Genomic DNA, 27,555 nt, shown 5'->3' on the forward strand with positions numbered 1-27,555 from the left:
AAAGCAGAGTAGTGCACTGAAAGCAACAAACAGGAAAAAACAGGGTGATGCATTAAATCATTACTACACGAGAGAATGGAGATTAAGAAAAATACATCACCACTTGCATATATTATCATCACCCAGCCCCGCAGTGGCTGGGCAGCCCTGGTTACAGCGAGGGTTTGCAGAGCCTGTCCCGGCAAGGGGGAAATCCTACACGGTGCGTCCACCCGTAGGTGAGGCTGCCAAAGTCGCTGCAAACGGGCCCAGCACTATAGACCAGAGATCGACAGGCCAGAAGAGCTGGCACCTTTGTTTTGAGCGGCAAATTTCTGTTTTCATTCTCCTGTTGGATTCCACCCAAAGCCTGGCCCAGATACTTGGGTTCTCAGCCTTGAATAAGGCTAAACAAGTGAAGCTGGATACATTCTCTCCTCACTACTGATTATATTTTGTCTAAGCTGCATCTTTCACTAGCGAGTTTAATACTTTGTTCATGATTACACACTAAGTTAGCAGCTTTGTCTTGGAGCCTGTTGTTCAGGCTTCCGTATTTAAATGCTTTAGCACTTTTTACATCAGAATAGGTGGTTTGTTATAACTTAGTACAATACCTACTAGCACGATGGTTATCAGTTATAAAATATACAGGATTCATCTATAGGTCAGCTCTGGCTTGGGCCAGTTGTCCAAGCCTTAGCGCTTCATTATTACAGCAGCATTTACTATGCTCTAACTTCCTGTCATAGCTATTGTAATCACGCAAGTGTAATAGTTGCCACATTTATGTATACAGATCCCCTTCCCATTCAGAAGCGATGACTTTACTGAACATCAAAATATAAAAAAAAAAAACAGCCGAAACTGGTGTTTCATGCGACTAGTCACATCTGCATCATTTTGAAGTAACAGCTCCACCTCGTGTTCGCCAACATCATCGCTACTCAATCTGTACTGTGGCAACATGACCTAATTTTAAAATCAGGATGTTATCTATGCCGGGCACTGGGCAGGCTCTCCTCCAGAAAATGGCGGGACGCCTGCTGGCCTAGCTGCAGGGCCGGCGGAGGGGCAGGCAGAAGACAGACAGGAGCGCAGGGAAGGGGACAGGGCCTTTCCTCACAGCGGCCCACCCTCTCCAGGGTGAGTCTACACAAACGGAAACTGCTACGGAGGATGGACGGAGGCGACTTCGTCACGGCACGCCACAGCACCCGCCGCCAAGAGCCGGCGACAACACGCGGCGATAGAAGCAAGGATAAAAGCGTGGTACCCCTCACCCTCCGCGTGGCGCTTTACGGTACGCTGTTTCGGCGGTGTCGCGCGGCGGCGTCCAGGCGGACCAATGGGGAGCCGTGCCGGCGGAGGGGGCCGCAAAGCGCGGGCGGGGCGGCACGTGTGAGGCGAGCGGCAGCGGCGGCGGCGCGAGGTGGGGGTCGCAGGGCGGCGGTGGCGGCAGGGGAGGGGGGCTTTCCCGCGCAGCACTCCTGCCTCACGGCCCCCGCTGCGGGACGGCGGCCGCTGCGTCCTCCCGGGCGCTGTCCCGGGGCCTGGTCTGGGAATCCCTCGGGAGCGAGGCTGAGGCCTCGGCCGCCCAGGTCCGGTGAAGTGCGGTCTTGTCTAGCTGAGCCTTCGTGCTGGCCGGCCTGTGGGCGACCTCTTCTGCTCCTGCACTTCCCACCTAGGGACGGGCGACCGCCGCTGGGAAGGGTTAAACTCCGTCAAGTGGGTTAACCGATGTTGAGGGAAGCGCAGGCTGTCTTTTCCTCACGTCGTCGGCGAGGGAGCCACGGTGGTCCGGTAATGATGTCTCTTGCTCCGTTTGCAGTGTTGTCACAATGGAAACTAAGGGTAAAAAGAAGTTCGTGGGGAAGAGTGGAAAAGCACCTCGTGGAAAAGCGCCACACGGGAAAAGGAAATTTAAAAGAGATAATGGTAAGAAGACAAAGGCTCCCTAATAGGACCCTGGCTGAGTGACAATTGTTGTGGACAAGCATGCTTGAACTTCACTATCTTGATAAACTTATGTCATGAAATGACTAGCTTGGTAGATGAGTGAAGAGGTGGATATTGTCTGCCTGGACTTCAGTAAGGCTTTTGACAGTGTTTCTCATAAGATTCTGAGGCAGAGGTGCTGATGAATTACAGTCTGCATGAGCAGATGGTAAGATAGTTTAAAAACGGCTGAATGGCTGGGCCCAGGGTGTTAATCAATGACACAAAATCTAGTTGGAGATCAGTAACTAGCAGTGTACCCCAGGAGTCAGTACTGTGCCCAGTCTTGTTTAGCAGCTTCACTAATTATCTGGATGATGGGGCAGAGTGTACATCAGCACGTTTACCAGTGACAGAGAACTAGGAGAATTGGCTGATGCACCAGAGGTTGTGCTGCTCTCCAGAGGGATCTCAGCTTGCTGAAGAGATGGGCTGACAGGAACTTTATGAAGTAGAGCAAGGAGTGAAGTGCAGAGCCCTGCCCCTGGCAGGGAACAACCCCATGCACCAGTACATGCTGAGGAAAGCAGCTTTGCAGAAAAGGCCCAGGGGATCCTAGTCGTCACAAAATGGAGCATGAGCCAGCAGTGTGCCCTCGTGACAATGGCAGCTAAAAGGATCCTGGGCTGTATTAGGAGTGCTGCCAGCAGGTTGAGGGAGGTGATCCTTATGCTCCTCTCAGCACTGGCGAGAGCGCACTTGGAGTGCTGTGACCAGTTCTGGGCTCCCCAGTACAAGAGAGACATGGCCATACTGGACAGAGCCCAGCAGAGGGTCAAAAGTGATGAATGATCTGGAGCATCTCTCCTGTGACTAAAGGCCAAGAGAGCTGGGACAGTTCAGCCTGGAATAGAGAGGGCCAAGGTGGGTCTTGTCAGTGTATACAAATAGCTGAAGAGGGAGTGCAAAGACAGAGCCAGACTGTTTCCAGTAATGCCCAGTGACAGGACCAGAGGCAGTGGGCACAAACGGAAACATGGGAGGTACCTTCTGAACACCAGGAAAGATTTCTTTACTGTGAGGGTGACCGAGCACTGGCACAGGTTGCCCAGGGAGATGGTGGAGTCTCCCACCTTGGACATAGTCAAAAGCTGCCCGAACACAGTCCTGGGCAAACAGCTTTGGATGGCCCTGCGGGAGCAGGAGGGTTGGACCAGATGACCTCCAGAAGTCCCTTCCAACCTCAGTCAGTCTAGGATTCTGTCTTGCATTCAAAACTATACTGACTGTATGATCAAATAACCTGGAAAAAATAAACCTGAAATGCTTTAGATTGCATTGCAAGTCCTTCAACTCTATTTGATCAACCTAAAGTATTCTTTAAGTAAAGATTTGAAGATGATAACATTGATTCTAGACTTTGCTTTCCCACATGAAGAAAAATTTTTATTTGAGAGTTGAAGCTAGGGTGTGTGAGTGCTGTGGGTTAGGATTGAGAACATACCTTTCAGTGTTTGCTTGCTTCTGCTTAAAACAGATTATGTCAAAACAGCTCTGACCATAAACTGTGAAGTGATAATAATGTGGGGATTGATGGCTGATGTCAAGGGTGGTGAAATTTTTGATTTAGAATAATCCTTTTTATGCCTGGGCTATTATACTACTGCCTGGAAAATAATGCCTGGGCAGAACTTCCCTAGAGAAGACTGGGACACCCAGGGACTGAAGTGAAAACACCAGCTTTGAAAAACATGTAAGAATTACTATTATGTATATAATTGTTACTTCAAAGTAGTTCAATTCTTGTTACAGTGTAAATATATTTGAAGCAACTAGGATAACATTTTAGTTTCTGTTTTGTTGCTTAATACATTCAGGTCCACCAAAGAAACTTACTAACAAAGGAGATGAGGAGGGAGAGCCTGAATCCGTTTCCAGGAAAATTATGAAAGGACAGTTAAAACATGGAAGAGCTAATGTCAAACAATGGAAGAATAAACAACAGTCAGGAAAGCTTGCAAACAAGAGGAAGCTCCAGGATGGTGAAGAGGGAGGTAAGCAGATTTTTAAGCCTGCATATAAATGGAAATTGGGTTTTGGGAAACACTTTGTTCACCTAGGTCTTCTTTCCCCAAGTTTACTTCATGTTTAACTTTTGCTGTGGAAACAATTACTTCACCTGACTAAGTTTGAGGCCAAAGTCATGAGAATCAACTGTTATGGATTTTCTTGGAAGCCAAAAATAAAGATGCAGTAGCAAATTTAAATAATTAGTGTGCCATCATAAAGCTGTGATTATTTTAATAACAGTACTATGTGGATAGCTTGAAACTGGCTGTTTTCACACAAATTTGGAAAACAGATTTTTTCGCAGATAATTTTAGAAATTTAATTCTCTGTTCTAAAGGTATTTTCTGTAGAACTTGGAACACAAAAATTCATGAAACAAATTTGATTATGCCTTATTTTTTTTTTTTTCTGTGGTCCAAGCTATCTTATCACCTCTTTTAAAAAAACAAAAAACAAAGACATCATTGGTGTTATCACTGCTTTTTACAATTTACAGCTTATGTTTATACAGAGAAGCTAAATGAATGTATGGTTTTATCACCGTTCAAATGGATTTCTTTTTTATCTTTGTTTCTGGTACATGAGAACTTCATGTTGTTTCTTCCTTTGCTATGAAGCAAAGCTCTACTGGGACAATTAAACAACTGTAAAATGAGAAGTGGAATTTTATGTGAGGGATTCTGAAGTTCTGCAGAAAAATGTTAGTTGTTTGAAGGACAGTAGAAGGTGTTGAGCATTTTATTGTTGCTGTTGTTGCATGTTTGGAGAATGGCTTCGTGTGGAATATGCACTAGATGTGTGAAACTAATAGCAACAGAATGTTCACATTAAGTTGCTTTAAAAAAACCCAAACCATAACCATAAACAAACCTTTAAAAATTGTTTTTAAGAATAACTGAAATCTGTTGTGTATTGCACAGTGGTACCGCTCTCAAAGCAAAGTGTTACCGTTTTTGCTTGTCGCTGTTACTTTAGCAGAATGATACAAAAAGTTGATAATATGCTTTGTGAAAAGACAACATGGTTTTTATATGGGTAAGACAGTTAAGCGCATACTGCTAAATACCAATAAGTGGTGCTTTAAGGTCTTCAAATTTAAAGCTGGGTCTTTAATGTTTCATCTGGCAGTAATAGCATGACTTGCTTCTGTGAAACCATGTAATACAAGATGATGATCTTTGTCAGTGTGTGAATAACTAAAATCATATACTTGAAGTTTTTCCATAACTTACTTGTGGCTGTTTCTATAGTTACCTTAACTGAGTATGTTGTGTGGCAGTGTATAGCTGTTGTCCCATGCTTAAGGAATTTGAATAAAAAGATTAAGCATGTTAAAAGGCTTTAATTTTTCATTTCTCTGATATGAGTTAGTGTTGTTCTTTGGGGGGGTGAGGTGTGAGTACAGGATGAAATAAAAAGGGAGAATTATCTGAGGCAGTCATAGGCTGCTAGGTGCATTTTAAATCATTTTTCAAGCTATTATAAAGTTTGTGAAGCATCCTTTGACAGAGCTTTGAGGAAGAAATCTGTTTTTGCCTTGTTCTTCCAGTATTCTAGAAGTGAAAATTACTTTCTTAGCATTAAAGTCACAAGTCACAGAGCTGCCACAATTTATACTGATGAAGTATTCCATTTCTCCTCTTTTATTGACTATAGAAAATGTATTTACTTTTGTCTTCAGGGTCAGAGTCTAAGAAGCCAAAGTGGAATGACTTCAAAAAGAAAAGGAAGGAGTTAAAGCAAACCAGACAAATTAATGACAAAAGTAATTATGACATAATTGTAAAATCAAAGCAAATATGGGAAAGTGTGAGAAGGTAATAATAATTTTTTTTTCTTTCATTCATTTGACTTTCAGTCATAAGTTGCAAGAAGACCTTCTTTCTCCTCCTGTAAATATAGGAAACTATATTTCCACAGTGAAACTCCATGGGTGATTGATAATGTTACAGGCAATTCTGTAGATGGTTCAGACAGAGTGTGGTGACCCATGGTGGTAGAAATGTCTGGATTGAGTTTACTTGTATTTTAGGCTAAAATTTACGAATAAATGCTTAAGGAGTTGTCTTCTTTTTTTGAATCATGAAGCACAGAGCATGTACTGATTTGGCCTGATCTTGCAGTAGGATCACTACATGAGTTTTTTGTAGAGGCTTATGTGCTCTCTCTGGATGGGAATAATTCAAGGACTGGGGCCCCACATCAGAAGGAGTTGATTTTACTTGCTCTAAGTGTCTGTGCTTTGCAATTTTGGCTATAAGATGCTTCCTGATCCTTGGATCTGTAAGCAACTGGCTACAGATTTGAGTTTATGTTATTTTTATTAATAATTGTTACTCAGAAAAAAATAATTTTTGAGAGTGGAAATCTGGTTTGGTTTCTAGGAATTGAAACTGCTTAATTTCATCTATACAGTTTTAATGAATGATAATGCAAATTTGTGTTAGCATGAGCTAACTTTATTTTATACTGTCTTGCTTCTTAATTTATAGAGATAAATGATTTATACTACAAAAAGGCTGCTTCCTCTGTTAATATTGTTTTACTGGTTTTCACTTGTAGGAAAAAATGCGATAAAGAGAAGCGAGAAAAGCTAATGAATGAACTACAGAAGCTTCTTCATGGAAAAATTAAAAGTGTAAGAAAAACTAATGCCATAGTTCACGAATTCACAAAAGCTTCTTTATGGAGTGGTGAAATATAAATGAACTTTTAATAATATACTATTAACCTGTTCTTCCAAATGCTACAGGGAATTTTTTAAACTGTGAGTAAAAAAGAACAAAATCAGGGTTGAAAGACTGTATTTGCTACCTAGATTTCAGGGCAGAGAGCTTTGTTTATCAGCTGGCTATTATAAGGGTGTCTGTTTTGCCAAGCAGCTTGAGTCCAGTGAAATTCTGTGTTACCTGAAGTTCAAAAACAGCCACTCAGCATTTTGATTAATTACAATTGTTTCTTTGCCACATTCTTATGGAGGAGTCCTGATAATGTCCTGATACTTAATGGTACTAAACAATCTCCGCTTAATTCTTGAAATATATAAATTTACAGTGAAATACATGTTGCATTTTAAAGTGATTCTTGGTATTCCATGCCAAAGTGCTCTCACTGTGAAATTACAAAGAATATGAGAGAAAATGAGATATCATTTAGTAATTATCTTCCAGTATTAAAACCCATATGCACTGTCTTAGTTGTCAGCAACTGCAAGTAGTATCTATCTTTTGTTTAATGAAGTACTTACAGAGCAGTACCTTAAAACTCTAATTTGTTGTAAACAGGTAACTACTTTTATAGTTGGCATTACATGCTGCACGTGGCATGAATCAGAGGGCAAGTGCATTAAAATAAATTTGGTGCATAATGCTGTTTGAATGGTCTAGAATAATGAAATATGTCTGTCCTGTAGCTGGCATTTGCACATGATTCAACTCGAGTGATCCAGTGCTTTATTCAGTATGGCAGTGAGAAGCAAAGACAGGAGACATTTGAAGAACTGAAAGGTATTTTCTTCCCATTTACATTTCAACTATGTATTTCTGTATTGTTGTTAGGATGCATTAAAACAAGCCATATTGTTTTCTCTTGAATATTTTTAACTTTCTGCTGAACTAATGCATTATTTCTAGTGAGCTTTTAACATTTAAATAATGGCATCTTGTTTTATAGAGTTAATGGAGTGAAAAATCAAACTGGCTGAATCTTTTTCCCTTCTTCTAGATAGCCTAGTAGAGTTGAGCAAGTCAAAATATTCCAGAAATATTGTGAAGAAATTCCTTATGTATGGGTGAGTTTGAAGTGAATTTTTTTAGCTGTGTTGCATTGTTTCATTTCCAATGTGAATGTTGCTCTTAATCTGTAGTGCATTGATTATGAATGAAAAATGTATCTCTGGAAACAGAGATGTTTGGTATTGCTAACAGCAGTTTTCCTTTTGCAAAAAGTAAAGCTAAAGCTGTATGCATTGAGGAGAACGTACACCAAAAAAAGCTCAAATATATGCTCAGAGTTGATCTCTGCCTTATACAGAAAACTGGCTTTGAAAATTTTTCTCTGCTTAGTGTTTCAGGAAGGCATCAGTTATTCTGTAGAATTTATCCACTGATTTCTTTCCCTCAAAATGCCTCATGATTTCTCCAAATTCCTGTTATTCTCGCCATATTTCCATAAATGCTATGAGGCTGATCCAGATGTATATATTTCCTGGTTTCTGTGCTAAAACTTATCACCTAAATGTGCTTCCAAAAATAAAACTATTCTTAGGTCAGTTTATCCCTAAAGCTTTAACTCTTGCTATCTATCTTTCCCTGTGAAACAGGACAAAACCACAAGTTGCAGAAATAATAAGAAGTTTTAAAGGCAATGTGAAAAAAATGCTCCGTCATGCCGAAGCATCAGCTGTAGTGGAATATGCATATAATGACAAAGCCATTCTGGAGCAGAGAAATATGCTGACAGAAGAACTGTACGGGAACACTTTCCAGGTTTACAAGGTGATGTTTCAATACTTCCTAGACTAAGGTGGTTTAGCATCTAAAGTATTGTGTTAGTAACACCTTATCTATCTTACCTACTATTTCTTTTGATTAGATTTTTTTCTGTCAGCTGTCCAAATGTGGTCTAGTTTAGCCTGTTTAAATGTTATGTTTACTTGCACATTTCTATTCTAGGTTAAATTGCTGTGTTTCTTCAGTTTGGACTACGTGAAATGAGCTTGCTCTGCTCGTCAAAGACAGTCTCATATCATATAGTTGCAGTTATAGTAGTGCCATGGTGTCTAGCCTGAAGCTCTTATCCTTGCTGAGATAAGATTTAGGATTAATTCTCCATTAATGCTGTAGATGGCTTTTGTGTCAGAACTGCCTTATGTCTGTGAGAACTGAGTGTGAGCAGAACATGCCTGTATCTATATCTGTATCTGTATACAGGGTGTCATTTCGGCTTAATTTCTGGCTTTGTTTTCTTTTCCCATGGAGACTATAGGACTTGAGAGCAAACTCTTTTGAAACCATTTAGACATAGATCCTCAGCAGGCAGTGGGAACTTTTTAAAAAAGCACAACCTCCTTTCATTTTTTCTTTCTTGCTAACTCGGAATGCTGGTTTCCATTGAGGCACAGATAGTTTTATTTACTACAAAATACAAAACTGTTTTATGCAGTTACTAAATACACTAAGGTGACTTTTGCATCCTGGTGTACAACATAACAAACTTTTACCCAAGTTTTCTTTACAGTTGTATAAGAAATAAACAGCTCATTTCTGAACCCTATTGCTATTTTATCTTTACAGATTAGTATAAATTTTAGTAAAGCATTTTGCAACGCAATAGAAAGGTATGTTTGCTGTTTTTTGTGGGCTGTCATTTGTACTGGGAGTAAAACAGCCTCTGACATCTAGTGCAGAGTTAGCATCCATCATTCTAGTATTGTTTTCATGAGTGCCTCAAGTAGTCTTCCATTGCAATGCAAACCTGAGACTCAACATGTGAGTTTGTAAGAAACTATGATGTAATCCCTAACAAGACCTGGAATTTCTTGGAGTTTTGAAATGTGTGGTTTGCCCTTCCCCCCCACCTCCAACTCTCCACTTTCCTCTCTCTGCACCAGCCCAACAAGGATGGTTAAAAATACATTTCTTCTAATTTTCGATCTAGTCAGACTGTTCTTCTAACAACAGATTCTTTTACAAGAGTTTCCAGTGTCATTGTTTAGATGAGATACCAGGAAGTACTTCTGTATTTAGGTTACATGGTATACATTCTTCCTCTCTGCTGTTCTTGAACTGGAATTTCCTGGGCCTTGGTTAACTTCTCAGTTGATTGACTTATTGCTGTGCTGCCCCCTAACATAAGCATACTGTCATGCAAGCTTTTTGCTTAGCTCAGGAGTCCCTTCTTAGCTCAGCAGTCTCTTAAGACAATGTCATTTTTTTGTATTTTACCTTGTATCTGACAGTTTCATGAAGAACTGATCATAATTGGCAAAAAATAGTTCCGACCACAACAGTTCGACCACAAAAGTAGCTTTTGTTTGCTAATGATGAATATTCAGTTTGTAGAAACTTAAGGATACAGCTTCTGACATACTCAGATAAACTTTTTATTTTTAAAATTGTAAAAACCATTAGTTTTGCAGAAAATTAATTTTGTTTGTGATATTTTTCGTGAATTTTGATTGAAAAGGGACTAAAGATTGTGATTTTCTGTGAACTCTTATACTTACAATTGAACCTCTGTGCATTCATTTCAGACACCCATTTCCCCAACACTGGATAAAGTGTTAGAAGCTCAGCCTGAAAAGAGAGAGGCCATCTTGGATGAAATGAAGCAGATTCTTACACCAATGGCACAAAAGTAAGGACAAAAATTGATTTAAGGTGTGACAGTACAGTGTGAACCAGTTTCTTTCTGAAATATAACCAGACAGTGATATTGATACTCCTTTAAGCTGTAATACTGCTGTGTTCTATAGTAAGTAACTAGTTTTGTCCAAAGTGTCATAATGAATGTCTTCTCTTAATGTTGAACTCCACTTTGATAAATGAAAAGTGTTCCTGACCCAGTCAAATAATTGTTAGAAATCCCACAGTATGGTGTGCTTCCAGAATGCGTTATTGGATAAGCTTCTCCCGTGGTCTTTAGGAGAAAATATTTTGCTAGGTTTTAGAATTTGTGAGTTTTGGTAGAATCTTCCACTTACTGTAAATGCTAAACATCTAATCCAGAATGATTTACATGTTTTCTGCACACCACACTGCCTAACTTTTTCGAATACAAATGAAATATCGATAGTTTACCATTACTTGTGGGGGACTTTTTCTTATTTTCCTCTTCCCAAATACAGAGAGGCTGTGATAAAGCACTCACTGGTACATAAAGTATTTTTGGACTTTTTCACTTATTCTCTTCCGAAACAAAGATCCGTAAGTATGTTCTGTTTGGTTTTTGTCTTCTTTTTCCTTTCAGTGGGAAAGTTTTTAACCTTGTCATAAAAGTGTTGTAAGGTAACTAGACATAAATACACATCTTACATTTATAAAGTTTTACACATCTGGCGATTCCGGATGGATGATTGGGAAATAGTGTTGTATGGAGATTTACAGTAATAGTGAACTTTCACATTAGAGCAGTAGTGTGTGTGATATTTGAATTTTTTTTTTTAAATCTAATGGTATGACTGATATTTTGTCTCTCCCTGATAAATGGTCCTTCCTAATAGTTGTGCAATAGTTAAAGCCAGGGGTGTTGCTTCCAGTAGTTTTGTTTTCCAGTGTGTAGTTTCTTAACCACTTGTAGACATTGTCAGAAAAAATTGTTGACCAAAATACAATCAGATTGGGCACTTTTGTCACCAGCCAGAACTTTGTCTTCTGCCTCCTCCTGACCAAGCATCTGGCTTTTACACTGTGTGTGTATTAAATAATTCCAGTTTTAAGCATACCTAAGTCATTCTTGCAAAAACTACACCTACATCCATTTGTGTGATGTGACATCGCATAAGCTGGTGTCCTGGTTGGCTTTACCTGTCTTCATGCTTTGTCCATCAGCCTCACCTGGGTTCTGCAGTTCAGCACCGTCTCGCTCCATGCCAAGTGGAGCCTTCTAGACTTGCTGTGTCTTAACTACTTCTTCTGGACTGAACTCCTGAACTCTTTTCTTTGTTACTGTAAACAAACCCAGCACTAAGGGTAGTGAGGTAGGCTATTTGTGGCCTATTCTGAGTCCAGATCTTACCTAATTAAATGTTTCTGTGCGTGGTTTCATGTAATGCTTTGTCAGAGAGTGCTTGCAGATTCAGAGTCTTGTGTGAATCGGGGGAATAAAGGTTTGCTTTTCCCGCCCTGTATCCAACTCTCCTCCCTCCTCTCCCCCCACCAGCCCAACAAAGATGGTTAAAAATACTTTTCTTCTAATTTTCCTCCTTGACTGGCTTTTTGTACAGACATAGTATCATATGGGTATACTCTTCAGGGTTTGGAAACTGCAGTTGTAGATCTGTTCCTGCCTGTGCATATAGCTAGTGATTACAGAAGTGGTATCTAGTAACATGGGAGGAGGTTTTTTGGTTTGGTTTTATTTTTATTTTTTGGCTGATGGTATTACTTATCAGATGGCTTCAGAACCTCATTCTTTTCATATGAAGACTAACTTCTGGCTGAGTGTTCTCATACATGATTTATAACATCACTTGGTGCTTAAATGACCTTGTAGTTCTTGCTTTCTGGCTAATACCGTGTATGTATAAATAAATTGTGTCACCTTCAAAGATATTCTTCCTAAGCGAATGGTTGTCCTTGTCTCCTCTAATGCTTGTCTCCGTTCTGAGTACCATTCTCTGAATTTTCTGTAATCAGACAACTTCAGTACAGTTCTGTTTTCATAGGATGTTTGTGATGAACAACGTAGTTCTGAAGGGAGAAAGCTTATGTAATTTACAGTCTTTTGGAGTCTTTTGCGGCCTTTTTTCATAGGTCAAGGTAATGAGAGGGGTTCTGTAGAGCCAGTGATGCTCTCTATAGTGTTGCGGGCAGACAAAAAATCCTCTCATGCCCTTGCCCACCCGCCTTGAAATACCTCTGGCCTTTCACCTTTTTGCTTTATCACCTTTTCTTCCCCAGGAAATGATAGAAGCTATCAGAGAGGCTGTCATCTACCTGGCTCACACTCATGATGGAGCCCGAGTAGCAATGCACTGTTTATGGCATGGTACTCCCAAGGTATTGTTCGTTTCTGTCTACCCAGTCAACTTTAATGGTCTGGTCCGAGACTGTGCGTATGATTGCTCACATGGGTCCTTCTTCCAGTGCACCTTTTGGTGTAGTTAATTACTTGAGAACAAGGTTAAAAAAGTCCCACTTTACCTGTTGGCAAATATAAGCAGTCGGTTTTCATGGATCAAATGCTTTTACTAAAACTTTTATAGTGAAAGCATCTCCTTTTATGTTTTAGCAGTGGAGATGACACATAAAGGTCTTATATTTTAAGATTATTGGCCATTCATTCATCCCTTAGATATCTTAATGCAGGTGAAACTGGCAGTAGGGAGAGGACAGTAAAAAAGTCATAATGTGGAATGGTGTTTGGCTTTGGAATACCAAGACACAGAAAATGTTATAGGAACTGTGTTTTAGTTTCTTCTGCTGATACATTATCCTGAAATACTTCAAGTAACATGTGCCACCACCTCTCAGAAATATTGTAATGCCTTCTATCTTGTTCTGTATTATAAAAAAAGATTATTCAAAAAATAATCTGCTTGATAAAGAGTGCAGTAAAAATAGGAAGTTGCTGGGATCTAGGGGTAGTAATGGGTCTAAAGAAGACTGAGCAGTGATTGCAAGAGGCAAAAGTGCAAGCACTGAGGAAACCTGCCAAAAATTCCTGTTAGTAAAGGGGGTTTGCAGCAGACTAGAGTCCTTGCTATTTTAAAGTTTCAAGTCCTGTTGAATAGGTTTTTTTCCAAATGGAGAACGTTCTTCTGTAAGTAATAAACAAGATATAGGTGAAGATGTGTGGTGGTTTGTTGTTTTTTTTTTCAAGTTGCACTTTTTGGCATCTTCTGTTGGTGGGCTGGACTTGAAGACATATCACAGAACCTCCCTGGGATTCTTTCAGAATTCAGGTTTAATTCTTCACACTCTTTCTAGGGGTTGACTAATAGTACAAATGTGAGATGTTGGTAAATAGACTTTGCTTTAGTAAGCAAATTGAAGGTTATGTTTTTTAAGGTATAATAATTTAGTTACTAAGAATCATTGGCATTATAGGCTCATTCAAGTTTCTTGTTTCTTTTTGGATAGGACAGAAAAGTCATTGTGAAAACTATGAAGACATATATTGAAAAAATAGCAACGGTGAGTGTTCATTAACCATTTATTTCATAGTCTCTGAAACACAAGTGATTTGACAGTGGCTAATTTGAATGTGGTTTGGTACAGGAAACAACTATGAGATTTTAATGAAACAAGGTTTAGAATAGCGGTGATGCATTAGATAATACAAAATGTATTGAACTTTATGGAATTTTAGAGGCATACTGAGGAGCTTCATTGCAGGCACTACATGTAGTACTATCCTCCTTTAAAGTAGCCGAGTTAATTATAAGTTCTAAATTTTATGTCTACAATTATTTTTTTTGAGCCCAACTTTATATTGCACCTTCATATGGCTCATCGGTTTATTCTTCTTGGTTGGGAGTAAAATAAGATGTTTACAGAAGAGGAACAAAAATTAAGATGTGTTGAGGATGTAATTGGAAAGACCATTTGAATGTCCATACTTCTTAGAAGATGCTCAATAATTTTTAAGTCAGGAGGCTTCAAGACAAATTAATGCTGAAGTGACATACAATGTAAGAAGCCTGTATTTAAATGTTTTTTCAAGTAACATATATGTTTGGAGACTGCAGCACCAATAGAGTAACAGTTGCAACCAGATTTCATAGTGGTGGACAAAACTGCAACTGTGAAGAAGAACTTTTTAAACTTCTTCCCTTCCTTGTTGCTGTATTGTTCTGTTTACTAATAATTGAGTGGTCTCAGTCAGTGGTCTCCAAAAGTTTTTGATCACACAACCCTGAGTGTGCACCTCTAATATATATATATATATTTATGTACAAATTATGTACATGTACTACTGTGCTAGTACATGTACATATGCACATGTACATGTGCTAGTATATGTTATAAAACATACACATAAATAAAAGTTGAAAAAGGATGAGATTAAGGTAACCAGTAATTATATATTTATTAATTGTACAAAAAAAATTTTCTTCATACACCACAATGGATTGTCTTGTGAATCCCACTTTGGAGGCCCCTGTTCTTAAGTATTATGTTTCTCTCCATAATTTTCTAGTACTGGAATGAGTTGTATATTTTATAAAATACATATTGTATAGAAATGTGAGACAGTGTGTAAATAATAGCTAAAACAACACTGAGGGACTGAAGATCTGGCTTCACTTTAACATAGAGTCTCGCTGACATACAAGTGAATTGGGTTGTACCCTTTTGAGTATCCTAAAGACTTGCTCTCCAGCAATGCAGTAGAGACTATATGGCTCATTGCAGAGATGTGATCTCTGAAAATACAGTTTGTAATTTATCTCAGCTTTAAGCAGATCTACCATAGAAGTAAAGTCTGTATATAATGTTCCTGCAAGGCAAACACTATGATTTCAAATTATGATTATACAATAGGATTAGGTTAATAGCTTGGAAGTGATAAAGCCATGTATCAACTTGGAATGGCTGATCAATTTAATCTAACTTTGTTTTAACAACCTATTTCTTTTAACAAGCCTTGCTTTCAGAGAGAGCCTAAATGTTGGGCTTCTCTCATTCTGTGACAGTGGGAAGAATTTACTTGTGGTTCATTTGTATCATGTTTGAGACAAACTCAGAAATGTAGATTCTAAGTCAACTAGTATATTCATAGAACTTGACTGCATGTGGTTTAGGATGTCTCATCTTTACAGGGTGAATTTTCTCATCTGGTCTTGCTGGCAGCATTTGATTGCATCGATGACACTAAACTTGTGAAACAGTTGATTATATCAGTAAGTAATAGGATTTTTCCTAATATAGTATGCTAGATTGTCGGTGTGTTTGTCAGTGTATAAGAGAATGAGAGTAGGAACCCATCTGCTTTTGTCAAACCACTTAATTTCTTTCCCCCCTTTCTGTTTTGTTATGTGTCATGATTACTTTTTTCTTTTCACAGAAGACCTCAGTACTTTCATATGTTCTCTTTGGTTATTTATTATTTATTTGAATTTGTTTTTAAGGTGGATTCAGTGCTTGCTGAAAATTACATGTTCATTCTGGCTAATGGATGACTAGAATCTCTTTAAAGTCGGTGCCTTTGTGATACAGTATTTCAGGAGATTAAATTGGTGGAAAACTTTAGAATGAGTATGTTACCTTTATCTATTTTACAGGCAAGCCCAAAATGTCAAGAATGTCTGTGCCTAGAATGTCCTTATTGTGCAAACTTGTAAAAAAAGTTTGTTCAGCATATTTAGCTCTTTTCTTTAGCAGAATTAGTGTTTTGGAAAGTGATACTTCAAGAGAAACTGTAGTAAACTTTCAGGAACATAGCAACAGGCCTGAATATAGTATACCATGACTTCAAAAAAGAAAAAGTACTTGCGTGCTTTTGACTGAATGCTGAAATCATTAAGTCACATTAATTATCAAAACTTGACATTTTAATTAACACGTTGATAGTTAAGTGACAACTAACATTCTGGATAAAATCCATATAATATTTTTATCTTGCTTCCAAAATGGATACAGACATATCTGAAACATGAGAGCACTCTAAGTGTTCTGCTTCACCTACACAGAATTGCAGAGTGAACAGTAAGGATAGTATGATCTAGTCTGCATCTGCTTCCTCTTCAAATCCTCATTTCCCCACCTTTCTTCCAGAAATTACTTAATAGGGTTTCATGAAGTATTTATACTTAAGATTATGTTTACATGCAAATTTTATCACTTTTAGGATGTTTTAATCCATAAATTACCATGAAGTTATGTTTTCACACTGACAAAAGAGAACTCATAGTGCATAACTAGATTTCATGCAGGCAGGATTATTAAACATGCAGGTTGTAATGTGCTTGTAGCAGAGCTCAGCTCTAAGGACTGACAGGTAGAGAGGCAGTGGCAGGGAGGTAAAGATGAGGCAAATACTCTGCATGTGGAGAAGGAATATGAGGAGAAAGTGGTTATGATGAAGGTTGCTTTAAAAAATATAAGCAGTTGTTCATTGAGCAACTTTGTACAGGAGGGAGTTGGCTTTCTGTACCCTAGCATGGAGTTTGGCCCTAAGTCTGTGCCTCTCTGATGGGTATGGAGAGATGAAAGCATCCCAGCATGGAGATGGCTTTTGTTTCTCAGGTATATTACCTGTAATCACAACTGGGTTTTGTTTTCACAGTCCAGTCTGTAATGTAACAACTTCTGGGCAAGTTCCAAGCAAATAAGCCCTGACAGATCAGAGCTGATTTGACATGAGATCATTGAGGCATTCCTGTAGTATGTTATAAGCACTGTGCTTTCTGGAGGATTTCTTTAGCTCAGATACTGTGTTTGGCTTTAGCTGAGCTTCCAATGTGTCATCTAACTCTTGAATCATCATGTTTTTCCACCACCTGAGATCAAAGATAATGGAGTGTTTACTGTTTGGTCATCCTATCACATCAATCTGGACGGAAGAGTAAAGGAGAATACAAGGACTGGCCTTCACACATACAGAATTGGCCCATCTGGGTTTATATGAAGTCAGGAACAGGGAAAAGATGTCAGAGAAAAGGGAAAAAAATCAAATAAGATCTAAACCAGCTCATCAGATGGTAAATGAAAACTAGTAACAGAGGATGATGTGGAAACATCTAGAAATCAAGCATTGAGGCATATTCTAATAGAAGAATCCAACCCTTAAAATGATCTTAAAGAGTAGTCAGACTTCTAAAACACCTTATACCAATTATCATTCTGTCCATACTAAAATTTAGCTTGAGGAATGTCAGGAAAATAATAAAGCAAGGTTTTTTTGTAGTAGTAGTAGTAGTAGTATTATAAAACATCACTTTTGGCAGAATGGCTGGGAATTTGTTTTAAACTCTAAATCCTTTGAGAAAAATCTCCCCTTCTCATCATGTCTCAGCTCCATGGAGTCTTAATTCAGGACCAAAGAATACGTGTGCTGCTTTAAACCTTCATATGCGATTGGAACTGTACGTTGTGAGCTTGGCATGTGTCAAGATTCAGACAGATTTTAGCAGGAAATCCATCTCTTTCATGAGGATTCCAAGCAGACAGTGCTAGGGAGACATTACCAACAAGAGACAGCATGCCTGTGTTGTTTTGAGTTTCTCCTAGTAGTTGCTCACAGTTCTGTCACTGAAAGTGACCAAATTCTGTAATTCATTGGAATTGGTGGGGGAAATAAACTTTTGGAGGTATTAAAGAAAAAATGTGTTTATTATCTTGTATGCAAAATGGCTCTTAGAGGTTGATTTTGAAGTGCAAATGATTTTTGTGTTTGTTTCTCCTAAACTATTTTCTTTACCTGTTTTAAGTTTTGAAATATTTCAGCACCTTTGTCGTCCATTTAATTGATAAATGAATTCAATCTGAATCTGAATGCACATGCTGAAAAGACAGAATGTGGTTTTAGTTTTTCTGTTACTGAAATTTAGTTTTTCTTGGTGAATGTTCTGTGATCAGTTTAAGATGGACTTTTCCTTCACGTGGACTGTCATTGCTGTATGCAGTTTTCCTTTCCTGAGCTTTGCATTTGAAAGGTAATCAGTAATTACCAATGCCTCAAAACAATTATTTTGTTAATGTTTTGTTGCTGTTTCTTTACTTTTACAGGAAATAAATGCTTCTTTACCTGATATAATAAACAACAAATATGGAAAGAAGGTCTTGTTGTACTTGCTGAGTCCTAGAGACCCTGCACATTTTGTTCCAGAAATCATCACACTTCTGCAACAGGGAGATGGAAATGCCTATAGGTAACTCAGATATGAAGATTGTTTTCCCTAGAGTCCAGAAGAGTGCATACAACTTTCTGTCATAATTGATTAAATTTCAACTTTTTGTCATAATATATCTAAGTAGTGTTAATATGTATAAATAATACATAATTATTATTAGATATGTTAATCTATAGTCCTTATTTTTGCATTTTTTGTTTAAAGTTTGTATATGATGATTGGTGACTAGCAGTATATTGGTGATCAGCAGTTTACCAGCTTTGTAAAGGGCAAAAATTGTGATGTGTTCTTTGTTTAATCTCATGTCTCACATTTTATGTAGCAGAAAATTTTTAATATGCATTAATAGTGTTTTGAATTGCATAAAATTATATCTCAAAATCTAACAATAAAAATGCAAATTGTTAATTTGAATTCAGTCTCTGGTATTGACATTGCTTGTCAGCTTTTGAAGAAGGAGCAATTTTAGATGATCAGTGAGTTGTTTAAAATACATGTCAGTACTTGAGATAATAAAATGAATAGAAAATAAACAGGTTACATTATTGTTAACAAAAAACTATGAGGTTTACTGGCAGTAAGATTTAAACACTATAAACTTTCTCACTATGTTCTTAAAATGTGCGTGCAGCATGTGTTTAATTGTATGTGAAACAGAGGAAAGAATAATGCTTTATTTTTGACCTTCCAATAATTTATAGCTGTCTCAAATAGCATACATGTTCTGGATTTTTTGTTGCATGATGTGCATACAGATCAAGTCTTCTACAGTAATGTGTTGTCTCTTTCATCAGTAAGAAGAATACTGAAGTGCGACGCCGTGAACTTCTGGAAGCCATTTCCTCACCTTTGCTAGAATATTTGCAAGAACATACCCAAGAAGTAGTGATAGACAAAGCTACCTTTGTCTTGGTTGCTGACATCTTAAGAACAGCTCTTGGTGACATCCAGCCTGCACTAGATGCAATTGCTAACTTAGCAGCAGAAGAGCTGGTTCCAGGTGGCCGTGATGGGCAGGTAATGTAACAGAGGACAAAGTGCTGAGATCTTGCAGAGCGTTTTTGCTTATTTTGTATTACTAAAAGGAAGTCTCCCCACTTTTACGTAAGACATCATTGTACTGCCCTAGTAGCACTTGTACATTAGACGTGATCTCTGGTCTCTGGCACTTTCCTTTCATATTTTATTATTATTGCAGCTGGAGTGATGAAGGTTTGAGCCAGCATTTCATCTGAGTTGTAGAGCAAAATACTTCATGATCTTTAATCTTCAGAACTGCTTTAAACACTTTGTGGGAAGATAGGTGACAATCATGTTAGACAGTCCCTCTTTTAATGTTAGCACTATGCAATCAAGCAGTTAGTAAATTTTTATAGTTCCTTTGGCTGTTTACACCGAGAATGATAGGGTCTCTTAACTTTCAGGTATGCATATCTCCATGCAAGGAAAGATCTTAGATAATAACTGCTTTTCTTTACAGTATGACCTTCTCTTCAGAGTGTGCCCCTCCCTTACTTTTTTGAGTTAAGCTCAGTCACATGTATCCATAGAAACTGTATTTAAGATGGATGCCCTCCAGATCTTCGTAGTTGTGCTGAATTTGCCTTCTGTCTCCTTCTTGAAGAAAAGCATTTTACAGAATTTTACATTAACTACTTTTTTTTTTGCCATTTTCTGTGAACCATACTGTAGTGAATTTTCAAGTCTGAAAATGTGGAAAGCCTGGAAGTTCTTATAGAGGCAGCTAGACCAAGAGATTCTGCTCAGTAAGCATGAATTTGTTGGAGGGGTGGATGATACATTGGTTGATACAGTTTATATTACTGAAAGTCAGAAATTGCAGGGAAGGTGTTAAGAAATAAACTGTTCAATTTAAGTAAGTATTCAGATACTTGCATCAAACTTGTTGATATTTGCATAGGTGATGACTAAATGGATCTGTGTGATGTGGTGTCTGAGGGCAGAGTGGATAAAGCAAGGAATATATGGACAGACACATAACTGCATTTTGAAATGTCATCATTAAATAATTTGGTTTGATTTTGTTTTGGTTTTATTCCCATTAAAGCTTCACATTGTAGAGCATCCAGCAGGCCATCTAGTTTTGAAATGGTTAATAGAGCAAGATGAAAAAATGAGAGAGAGTGGAAAAGAAGGTATGTTGGATATTTAGCTTTGTTTGATCAAATTATGACTTCAGAGTAATCAGTTATCTGACCTAAAATAAGATTGCTGCATTTATTTCTTTAAATATAGTAATATATGGAAAATTTAACATTCCCTCTAAGATTATTGCTTCTGTCTTTTTGCTGTTGTGACCTGTTGTATGAACAGAATGTGAAGGATGTGTTTGCTTTTTCTGCAAAGCAAGTACAGGTTTGGGTTTTTTCTCAGGGATTTACCATGATTTTGGGACAGTGTTCATTTCTGTGCTTAAAATGTCTTGATAGCTTTGCTAAATTACACAGTTAGCAGTTTAAAGGATAATAATAGAAAAGTTAAAGTCTTTCTAACAGGAAGACTTGTTTCATTGGTGCTTGTGAGCCAAACTGTAATCTTTACTGTCTTCAGTAGTGCTGCTGGGTTGGTACTTTATAACCATTATTACAATAATTCATGCACAAAAATATCTTTGCTACTTTATATCCCAGAAGGCAGAGATTGGACACAGATGTTCTCATCTTAATTTAGATTTTAAACTTACTTTATTACATAACTGTAAAATATTGTTGTGTAAATCACTATATCCTAATAGATACTACCTTTTTCTCATTAAAAAAAAAATAATAATGAAAGGAGATAGGCGTGGCATAGTACAATCTGGAGGGAACTTCTCTATGTGTAGGGGGCTTTTTTCTTTGTAGAATTATCAGACCTTGTTAAACTTCTTTTTTTTCCTTTTCTTTCTTTTCTTCTTCTTACTACATTCTGATGTCCACTGTTTACTTTTAAAATAAGAGTTAGTTGGGCTTTATTAAAAGTTTCTGAAAGGAGGCTGTTTTGCTACTTCTCAAGTAGATGATTAAAAATGTTCAATGGGAAAGTTTTATAAGAGTGTCTTTCAGACACTAGCCTAACTGAGATGATGATAGTTACTTGGATTTATTTCTGCTAACATTGTGCAATTTCCATTTTAAACACAAGTTGTTCCTTTGATTTTTTAGTTTTCCTCCGAAAAGTGCGCCATTCAGAATTGTTGCTCTGAATTTATGGAATTGGCATTAAAAAACCAACCAGATTGATATCTTGTAGGGAACATGTTGAATAAAAGGTGTTCTTCATGTGGAATTCTGATCTGAAGAGACAGTGAAAAATAGCTTCAGTGTTTGTTTGGAGGTTGGAGTTTGTAGGCTTTCAGTGGGATTTTTTAGGTTGCTTACTGATGTTTGCTCAGCATACAAGTTGTAAGAGCAGTTTTCCTGAAGTTCAGTTCTTCACATTCAGCTGGGAACTTGAGGTCAGCCTAGGTTCTTTCTTCTGCGTATGTCACTAGAATAATGGATCTGCAAGTCAGCTTAGGCTTTCAAAGCTACTGAGGAAAGAGAGCCCTATAGCATCAGTACAGCTGAAAGAGACAAGGTTCCTAGTGGTTTTCATGCATCAATAAAGGATTAGCTCTAAAGTTTTAAGTAAATTCATCTGTGCAAATTCTGTTTCTTCAGTTGTAGAATCAGATGCTTAAAAACTAACATTTTTCAGCAGAGATGTGTATGTATTAGTATATTGCATATAATTGTCTCGTGTTGGTGTCAGTCTTACCAAGTTCTATCTTTGGAGTGGATGCCTTCTTTAAGACATGAATAGCCTTTGACACCCTTTTTAAAAAAGAAACAGCAAGTTTGCCCGCTTAATACTAGTAAACTGTTACACAGTGATGATACCGTCTAAATAATTTCAGGCAATGGAAGTAGTCAAACATCTATATAGGTATTAATTGCATTGAATAATTAATTATGTTGAGAGAGCAAAACTTTTTGACTACTTGATGGCTAAAACCTATTTGATTAAAGTACAGCTGCAGAGAACTTTTAACAGGCTTTTTTGTATAAAGATACTCATTTTTTCCTTCTCCCCACTCCTTTCCAACATTTTACAGTTTGCTTTGGAAGAACATTGGTGGAACGTGTTGGTACTGAGAATATGAAGACATGGGCAGAAGTAAATCGAGGTGCCATTATTCTTTGTTGGTATGTAAGGCATGTGATTATTTCTGATGAGATTACAGTGTTCATTTCTTCAACAGCTAAGAGAACATTAGTTGAAATTTCTACCAGCAAAATGACCCTTTTACATACCACTGATAAGTCTGCAAGGGCACAGAGTGCTGGAAAAATTCTAACCGGTTTCCATAGATTGTTCCTTGGGCCCAAGCTTTTGAAGTACTAGAAAGTAGCTCAATCTTGGAAAATCTTAAGATTAAAAATCAAATTCATTTTAAAAATTGTGCCTACCATATCTTGCTTTACAAGCACAATATTCTCAAAAGAGCAGTCCGCAAATATCTACATTAAAATGAATTGAATCTACATTAAAATGAAACTCTGAAATACCTGTGACTGGCGATAGCATAGAAGAATCCAGATTTTGGGGGTTTTTGTAACTTACTGCTTTGTGTTAATACCTTAATTATGGAGCCTAAGTGTGTCTCATACTGAAGCAGAAAAGTGTTCTGAAAAGACGATGCAAAAAAATAGACCATGCGGAGGCTTATGGTGAGCGAACTGGACTCACAACTTCGAAGCAATGAACCATGCAACTAGTGAGATAAAGACCCCACAGGAATCAGACTAAGATTAACATTTTGTTTTATCAAATGTGAACAGCTGTGCTAATCATCATTGTTCTCACTTTGTAATAATCTGTCAGTGTCAGGTCACAGAAACCCAAGGTTTTGTGTTTAGCCCAAAGTGTGTGGTCTGTGTTCTGTAACCGCTGGGTCAGCATTGCATTGCTGCTGAGCCAAAATCAACAAACAATTCATATAGACAATATGTTTGAAAAATAAAAACCTTTTTTCCACCCCACTTCTCCCTCTCTTAAAGTTACTTTAGACTCCTTGCTCTTTGCTTTCCATCTCTGCTTTCTATGACTTTAGAGTGAGACTATTTTGACGTTCATGCTCTTTTGCAAGGTGAATGAAAAGCTGTTTTCACTAAAGGACTTCAATTAGTTAATACAAGTTTAATTCTAACTTTGTTTAGTCATTATCATTCAGATCACTAGTGAGAAGAATTGGTAGTAGAAGAGTAGTTGCAATCCAGATACAAAACCAGTTTACACAACATCATAATAGTCATATGGATCTGGCTTTTAAGATTATTCAGCTGCTAAAATGATAAAACTTTTTCTTTGCCTCTCATAACAGGCCTTTAGAATTCAGTAAATGCATGTGATGCCTCTAAGTTATCTGATCCTGCACACAGATGTTCAGTAGAGATTTATTACAAAGTCTTGTTCACTGACAGTGTATTAATGCTTTGACTTCTTTCCCCTCACTCAAGGCTGAGGAGTTTCATTTAACATGTGGTGTTGCCGGTTTATGTACTAAGCTATTTTGATTGTCCAAATAAAGTTGCAAAGTAAATTAGTAGAATTTTTTCCATATATAACATCTAATAACTCGTTGGCTGTAGCCATGACAACAGTCTCTTAATAGATTTTGAAGATTTGCAGAAAAACCAGGAAACTAGTAATTGCTTATTAGCAAAAACCAGCACAGGTGTATTTTATGGAAATGTCTGTGAGGAATGTCAGTCTTTCCCTTTCTCTGCTATTAGTCATGGCACTACAGGGTGGGACTTCATCAAGTGTTCAGGGAAGCTTATCTTCCAGATTGGCAGATGAACATTTTTCACCAATACTGAAACTCACATAACAGGAAAGACAGATAAAAATTTGGTGGAGGAGTGTGTGTTTGCTTGCTGGAATTTTGGGTTTAGGATTTTTTAAAATTTTAATTAAATCTGAATTCTCTGTAGTTTGACCTTCCCTTGATGACTCTTTAGGCATGACGCCCTTTGGTTTAGGCAACTGAGAACACATTAACATAACCAGCTGCTTTTGTTCCATTTCATGTGACACCTGTTTACTTTGCTAACACATAGTAATTAATCTCATCTTTGTTTTAACTGCATGCATTGAAATGGAGAGGTTACATAAATCATAGAGCAATGATAAATTTAGTCTGGTTTAGACAATAACTGCAATATTTTTTTGATAAAAAATTGTTGAGTTTTAAAAATCCTTCTCATTTAAAAAAAAAAACAAAACAGATAGTTCTTTTATTATAAAGAAGCTTAGATCCCTCAGACAGAGGTGATTTTTCAGATGCTGCCAGTTCTCCCTGAAGCTGTAATAGATTTTTGTTTTGTTGCTGGCTTTTGGAAGCCATCTGTCACTTATGTGCAGATATGAAACTCAGAGTTACTCAGTTGGTCCATTTGAAGATTTTTGGCTTTCTAGTCATTTAAATTTATTCACCAATTACAAGCAGTTCATTGCATGTGCTTGATGGCTTAGTTACCTATTATCCTCTCAACCCTGTCCTTTTATTGCCCTACTTGCTTTTAATTGGATTTTTATTAAAAAAATCTAGGGTCTGGTTCTGATCTCGTACAAGCATGAAAAGTCGTAAGGTAATGAGAGGCTTTTTGCAGATGTTATAATTCAGCTTAGTGTAAATAAAAGTACTGTAAGTACGATTGAATGTCATGGATGTTAGTCTGTTTGTGTTTCTACATCTGACCTCTCAGTATTTTTTAATTTGTCAATGATGTGTTACATCAGGGTAGAAAATGGATAAAAACATTCTTCACCAAATGACTTACTGATTTCCGTGTCATTTCTGAAACCTGTAAAAGTTATATTTTATATCAACAAAATACATAGGTGCCTGCTTACCAGATCTTAGAATACTTTCAGAATAACAATTTTTAAAAAGCCTATGTTGGTGTTTTGGCTGAATTCTCAACATACAGTTGTTCTATATTAAAAATATGGTGTCTTGAAATATCTGTGGATACCAAGAATTTGAAAGCAGTTTTACATGTATAGCTGTTGATGGATGAAGTTGATTTTTAGCAATATATAAAATGCAGTTCAGAGTAACTTTTTGCCTTGTATACTCTTTGTTCCTGGTGGTGAACCATGTGAATCTCTCAGTGTAAGTATGAATGTGTTCAGCACATCCTTTGTCAGTACTCTTGGCTTTCTTGCTGTTATCAGGGTACATGACTCACAGAAAAGCTGAAAAGTATCACACTCACCTGTGCTGTGTTCAGTTTTAAAGAAGGCCTCTTGAAGAATTAGTACTGTCATAGCTGAAAGTGTAACAGAATTTGCTAGTCATAGTCATAGAAATAAATCTTAGGAATAAAGTAGATGAAAATAGTGATTTTGTCAGTTGAGCATCTTATGCTTTATTGCCTATAGTATTGCCATCCTGCGCAGGATTCAGAGTCCTAAGGAGACAAAATTTAGATCCTACCTTAAGCTACATTAATTACTTTTGTGTTTTACTCAGTTCAGCTTGCCATGTCTAATCCTTGTTTTAAAATTAGGCAGGAAACAAGCTTTTAGGTAGCTGCAAATTTGGGAGACATTTGAAAGAACCCGAGGGATTATAAAGGCTTGTTTTATCATGCAGCCTGCTGGGTACCATTACATAGGTGTTACAGTTTGTTTCCAATCTTAGTTTATTTGTATGCTCGTGCAACTTGTAATTCTGTTCTGCATTGCTCACATTGGCCATAGAAGACTAAATTTTTTAGGCAGTATTCACTCATCATTTTGAAGTAGCAAATTAGGTGTGCCATTACCTCTACTGATTTTGAAATACAATGCAAGAACATTTCACTATTACCTGAAGGAAGGTGGGAAGGACAATCACTGCCTAGGTTGATCTGAATAGTGCAGAAGCTTCTTGTTTTCTGTTTCTGAGGAAGAAAAGTTACCTGGGAAAGCTCGTTTGTTTTCCAAAAGTAGTATCTGAAACAGAGCAGAACTGGTAAGGCTCTGTAGTCATCCACTAAACAAAGCATGGAAGTACAATAATGAAGGTCCTTGATGTGTATTAGATATGCTTCATTGTCTCCATTTTTAGGACCTCTGTTACAAGACCGGTATCAACAACTGGAGCAAGTTTAATGGAGGGTGACCAACATAGTTATGGGCTGGATCCCTTGACCTGGGAGGAGAGGCTCTGGGGCTGGGGCTGGGGCTGGGGCTGGTTCACTTGGGAGAAAGTTTTGGGGGTACTCGGCATCATCCCCTGGCATCAACAGGAGGGGATTTAGGAGAGCTGCACTCTTCAGTGCATGCATGGCTGGAGGGTGAGAGGCAGCAGCACAAGCTGAAACGAGAAGCTCAGGCTGGAGATAGAGAAGCCTATTCCCCTTGAGGACAGTCCAGCAGTGGGTCTGGGGCCCTGGGAGGTTGGGCTGTCTCCTGCACTGGGGGGTTTCAAGCCCGGATTGGGTGAAGCTCTGAGCAGCTTGGTCTGACCTAATTTTTGAACCTGCTTTGAGTAGGGATCTGTAGTTCTTCCAGTCTGATCTGTCCTCTGTTGGTTGTGTTCACACTTGGTGTTTTATGCTTTCTGGAAAGTTCTACATCTTTTTCTAATAGGAGGTAATAGAATCTGCCCTGAACTATATTCTTCCTAAGTAGTTAATTGTTTCCTTACATGGACAGCTTCTTTTCCAATGACCTACATATGCTGACCTTCAACATCCTTGTTTTGTTCACTGTTTCTTGTAGCCTTCTTCGGAGTGCCAATCAAAAAGTGGCAAATACCGTCAAAAATGGACTGAAAAAGCTTGTCCCAAAGTTGAAGCTGAATAAAAATGTAAAAGGAATAGAAGCATTACTGGAGAAATTGACTTCTTAGTGTAAATGAAGCTACAAAGACAGTTTACATCAGTGCACCCAACTGAGAGTTGATATCATTTTGCACCATAATTGTTTTAAGAAGCAATGTATGCATTTGTAAATTAAATAATTTCTAAAACAACTTGTCTGTTGTACTCATTTTGTTGCATTGCAGTAAATAG

The 27,555-nt window shown here is 37.8% G+C and overlaps 1 protein-coding gene across 2 annotated transcripts; it reads left to right on the forward strand.

Moving 5' to 3' along the window:
- On the forward strand, positions 1 to 27,515 carry PUM3 (pumilio RNA binding family member 3). Of its 2 annotated transcripts, XM_074931199.1 has the most exons (18): positions 3 to 1,411; positions 1,811 to 1,917; positions 3,795 to 3,971; positions 5,669 to 5,804; positions 6,550 to 6,625; positions 7,400 to 7,493; positions 7,711 to 7,777; positions 8,309 to 8,483; positions 10,241 to 10,344; positions 10,835 to 10,913; positions 12,609 to 12,707; positions 13,791 to 13,844; positions 15,473 to 15,553; positions 18,381 to 18,523; positions 19,300 to 19,522; positions 20,574 to 20,661; positions 22,602 to 22,692; positions 27,263 to 27,515. In XM_074931199.1, the coding sequence occupies exons 2-18, from the start codon at positions 1,821 to 1,823 to the stop codon at positions 27,390 to 27,392; spliced, it is 1,914 nt and encodes a 637-aa protein (XP_074787300.1). In that variant the 5' UTR covers positions 3 to 1,411; positions 1,811 to 1,820; the 3' UTR covers positions 27,393 to 27,515. The 2 variants fall into 2 exon arrangements, with proteins under 2 accessions (XP_074787301.1, XP_074787300.1); XM_074931200.1 differs by lacking the exon at positions 15,473 to 15,553 and having other exon boundaries at positions 1 to 1,411.
- The last annotated feature ends 40 nt before the right edge of the window (positions 27,516 to 27,555 follow it).

Source organism: Athene noctua, chromosome Z, assembly GCF_965140245.1.
Source record: "Athene noctua chromosome Z, bAthNoc1.hap1.1, whole genome shotgun sequence".
Lineage (NCBI taxonomy): Eukaryota > Metazoa > Chordata > Aves > Strigiformes > Strigidae > Athene > Athene noctua.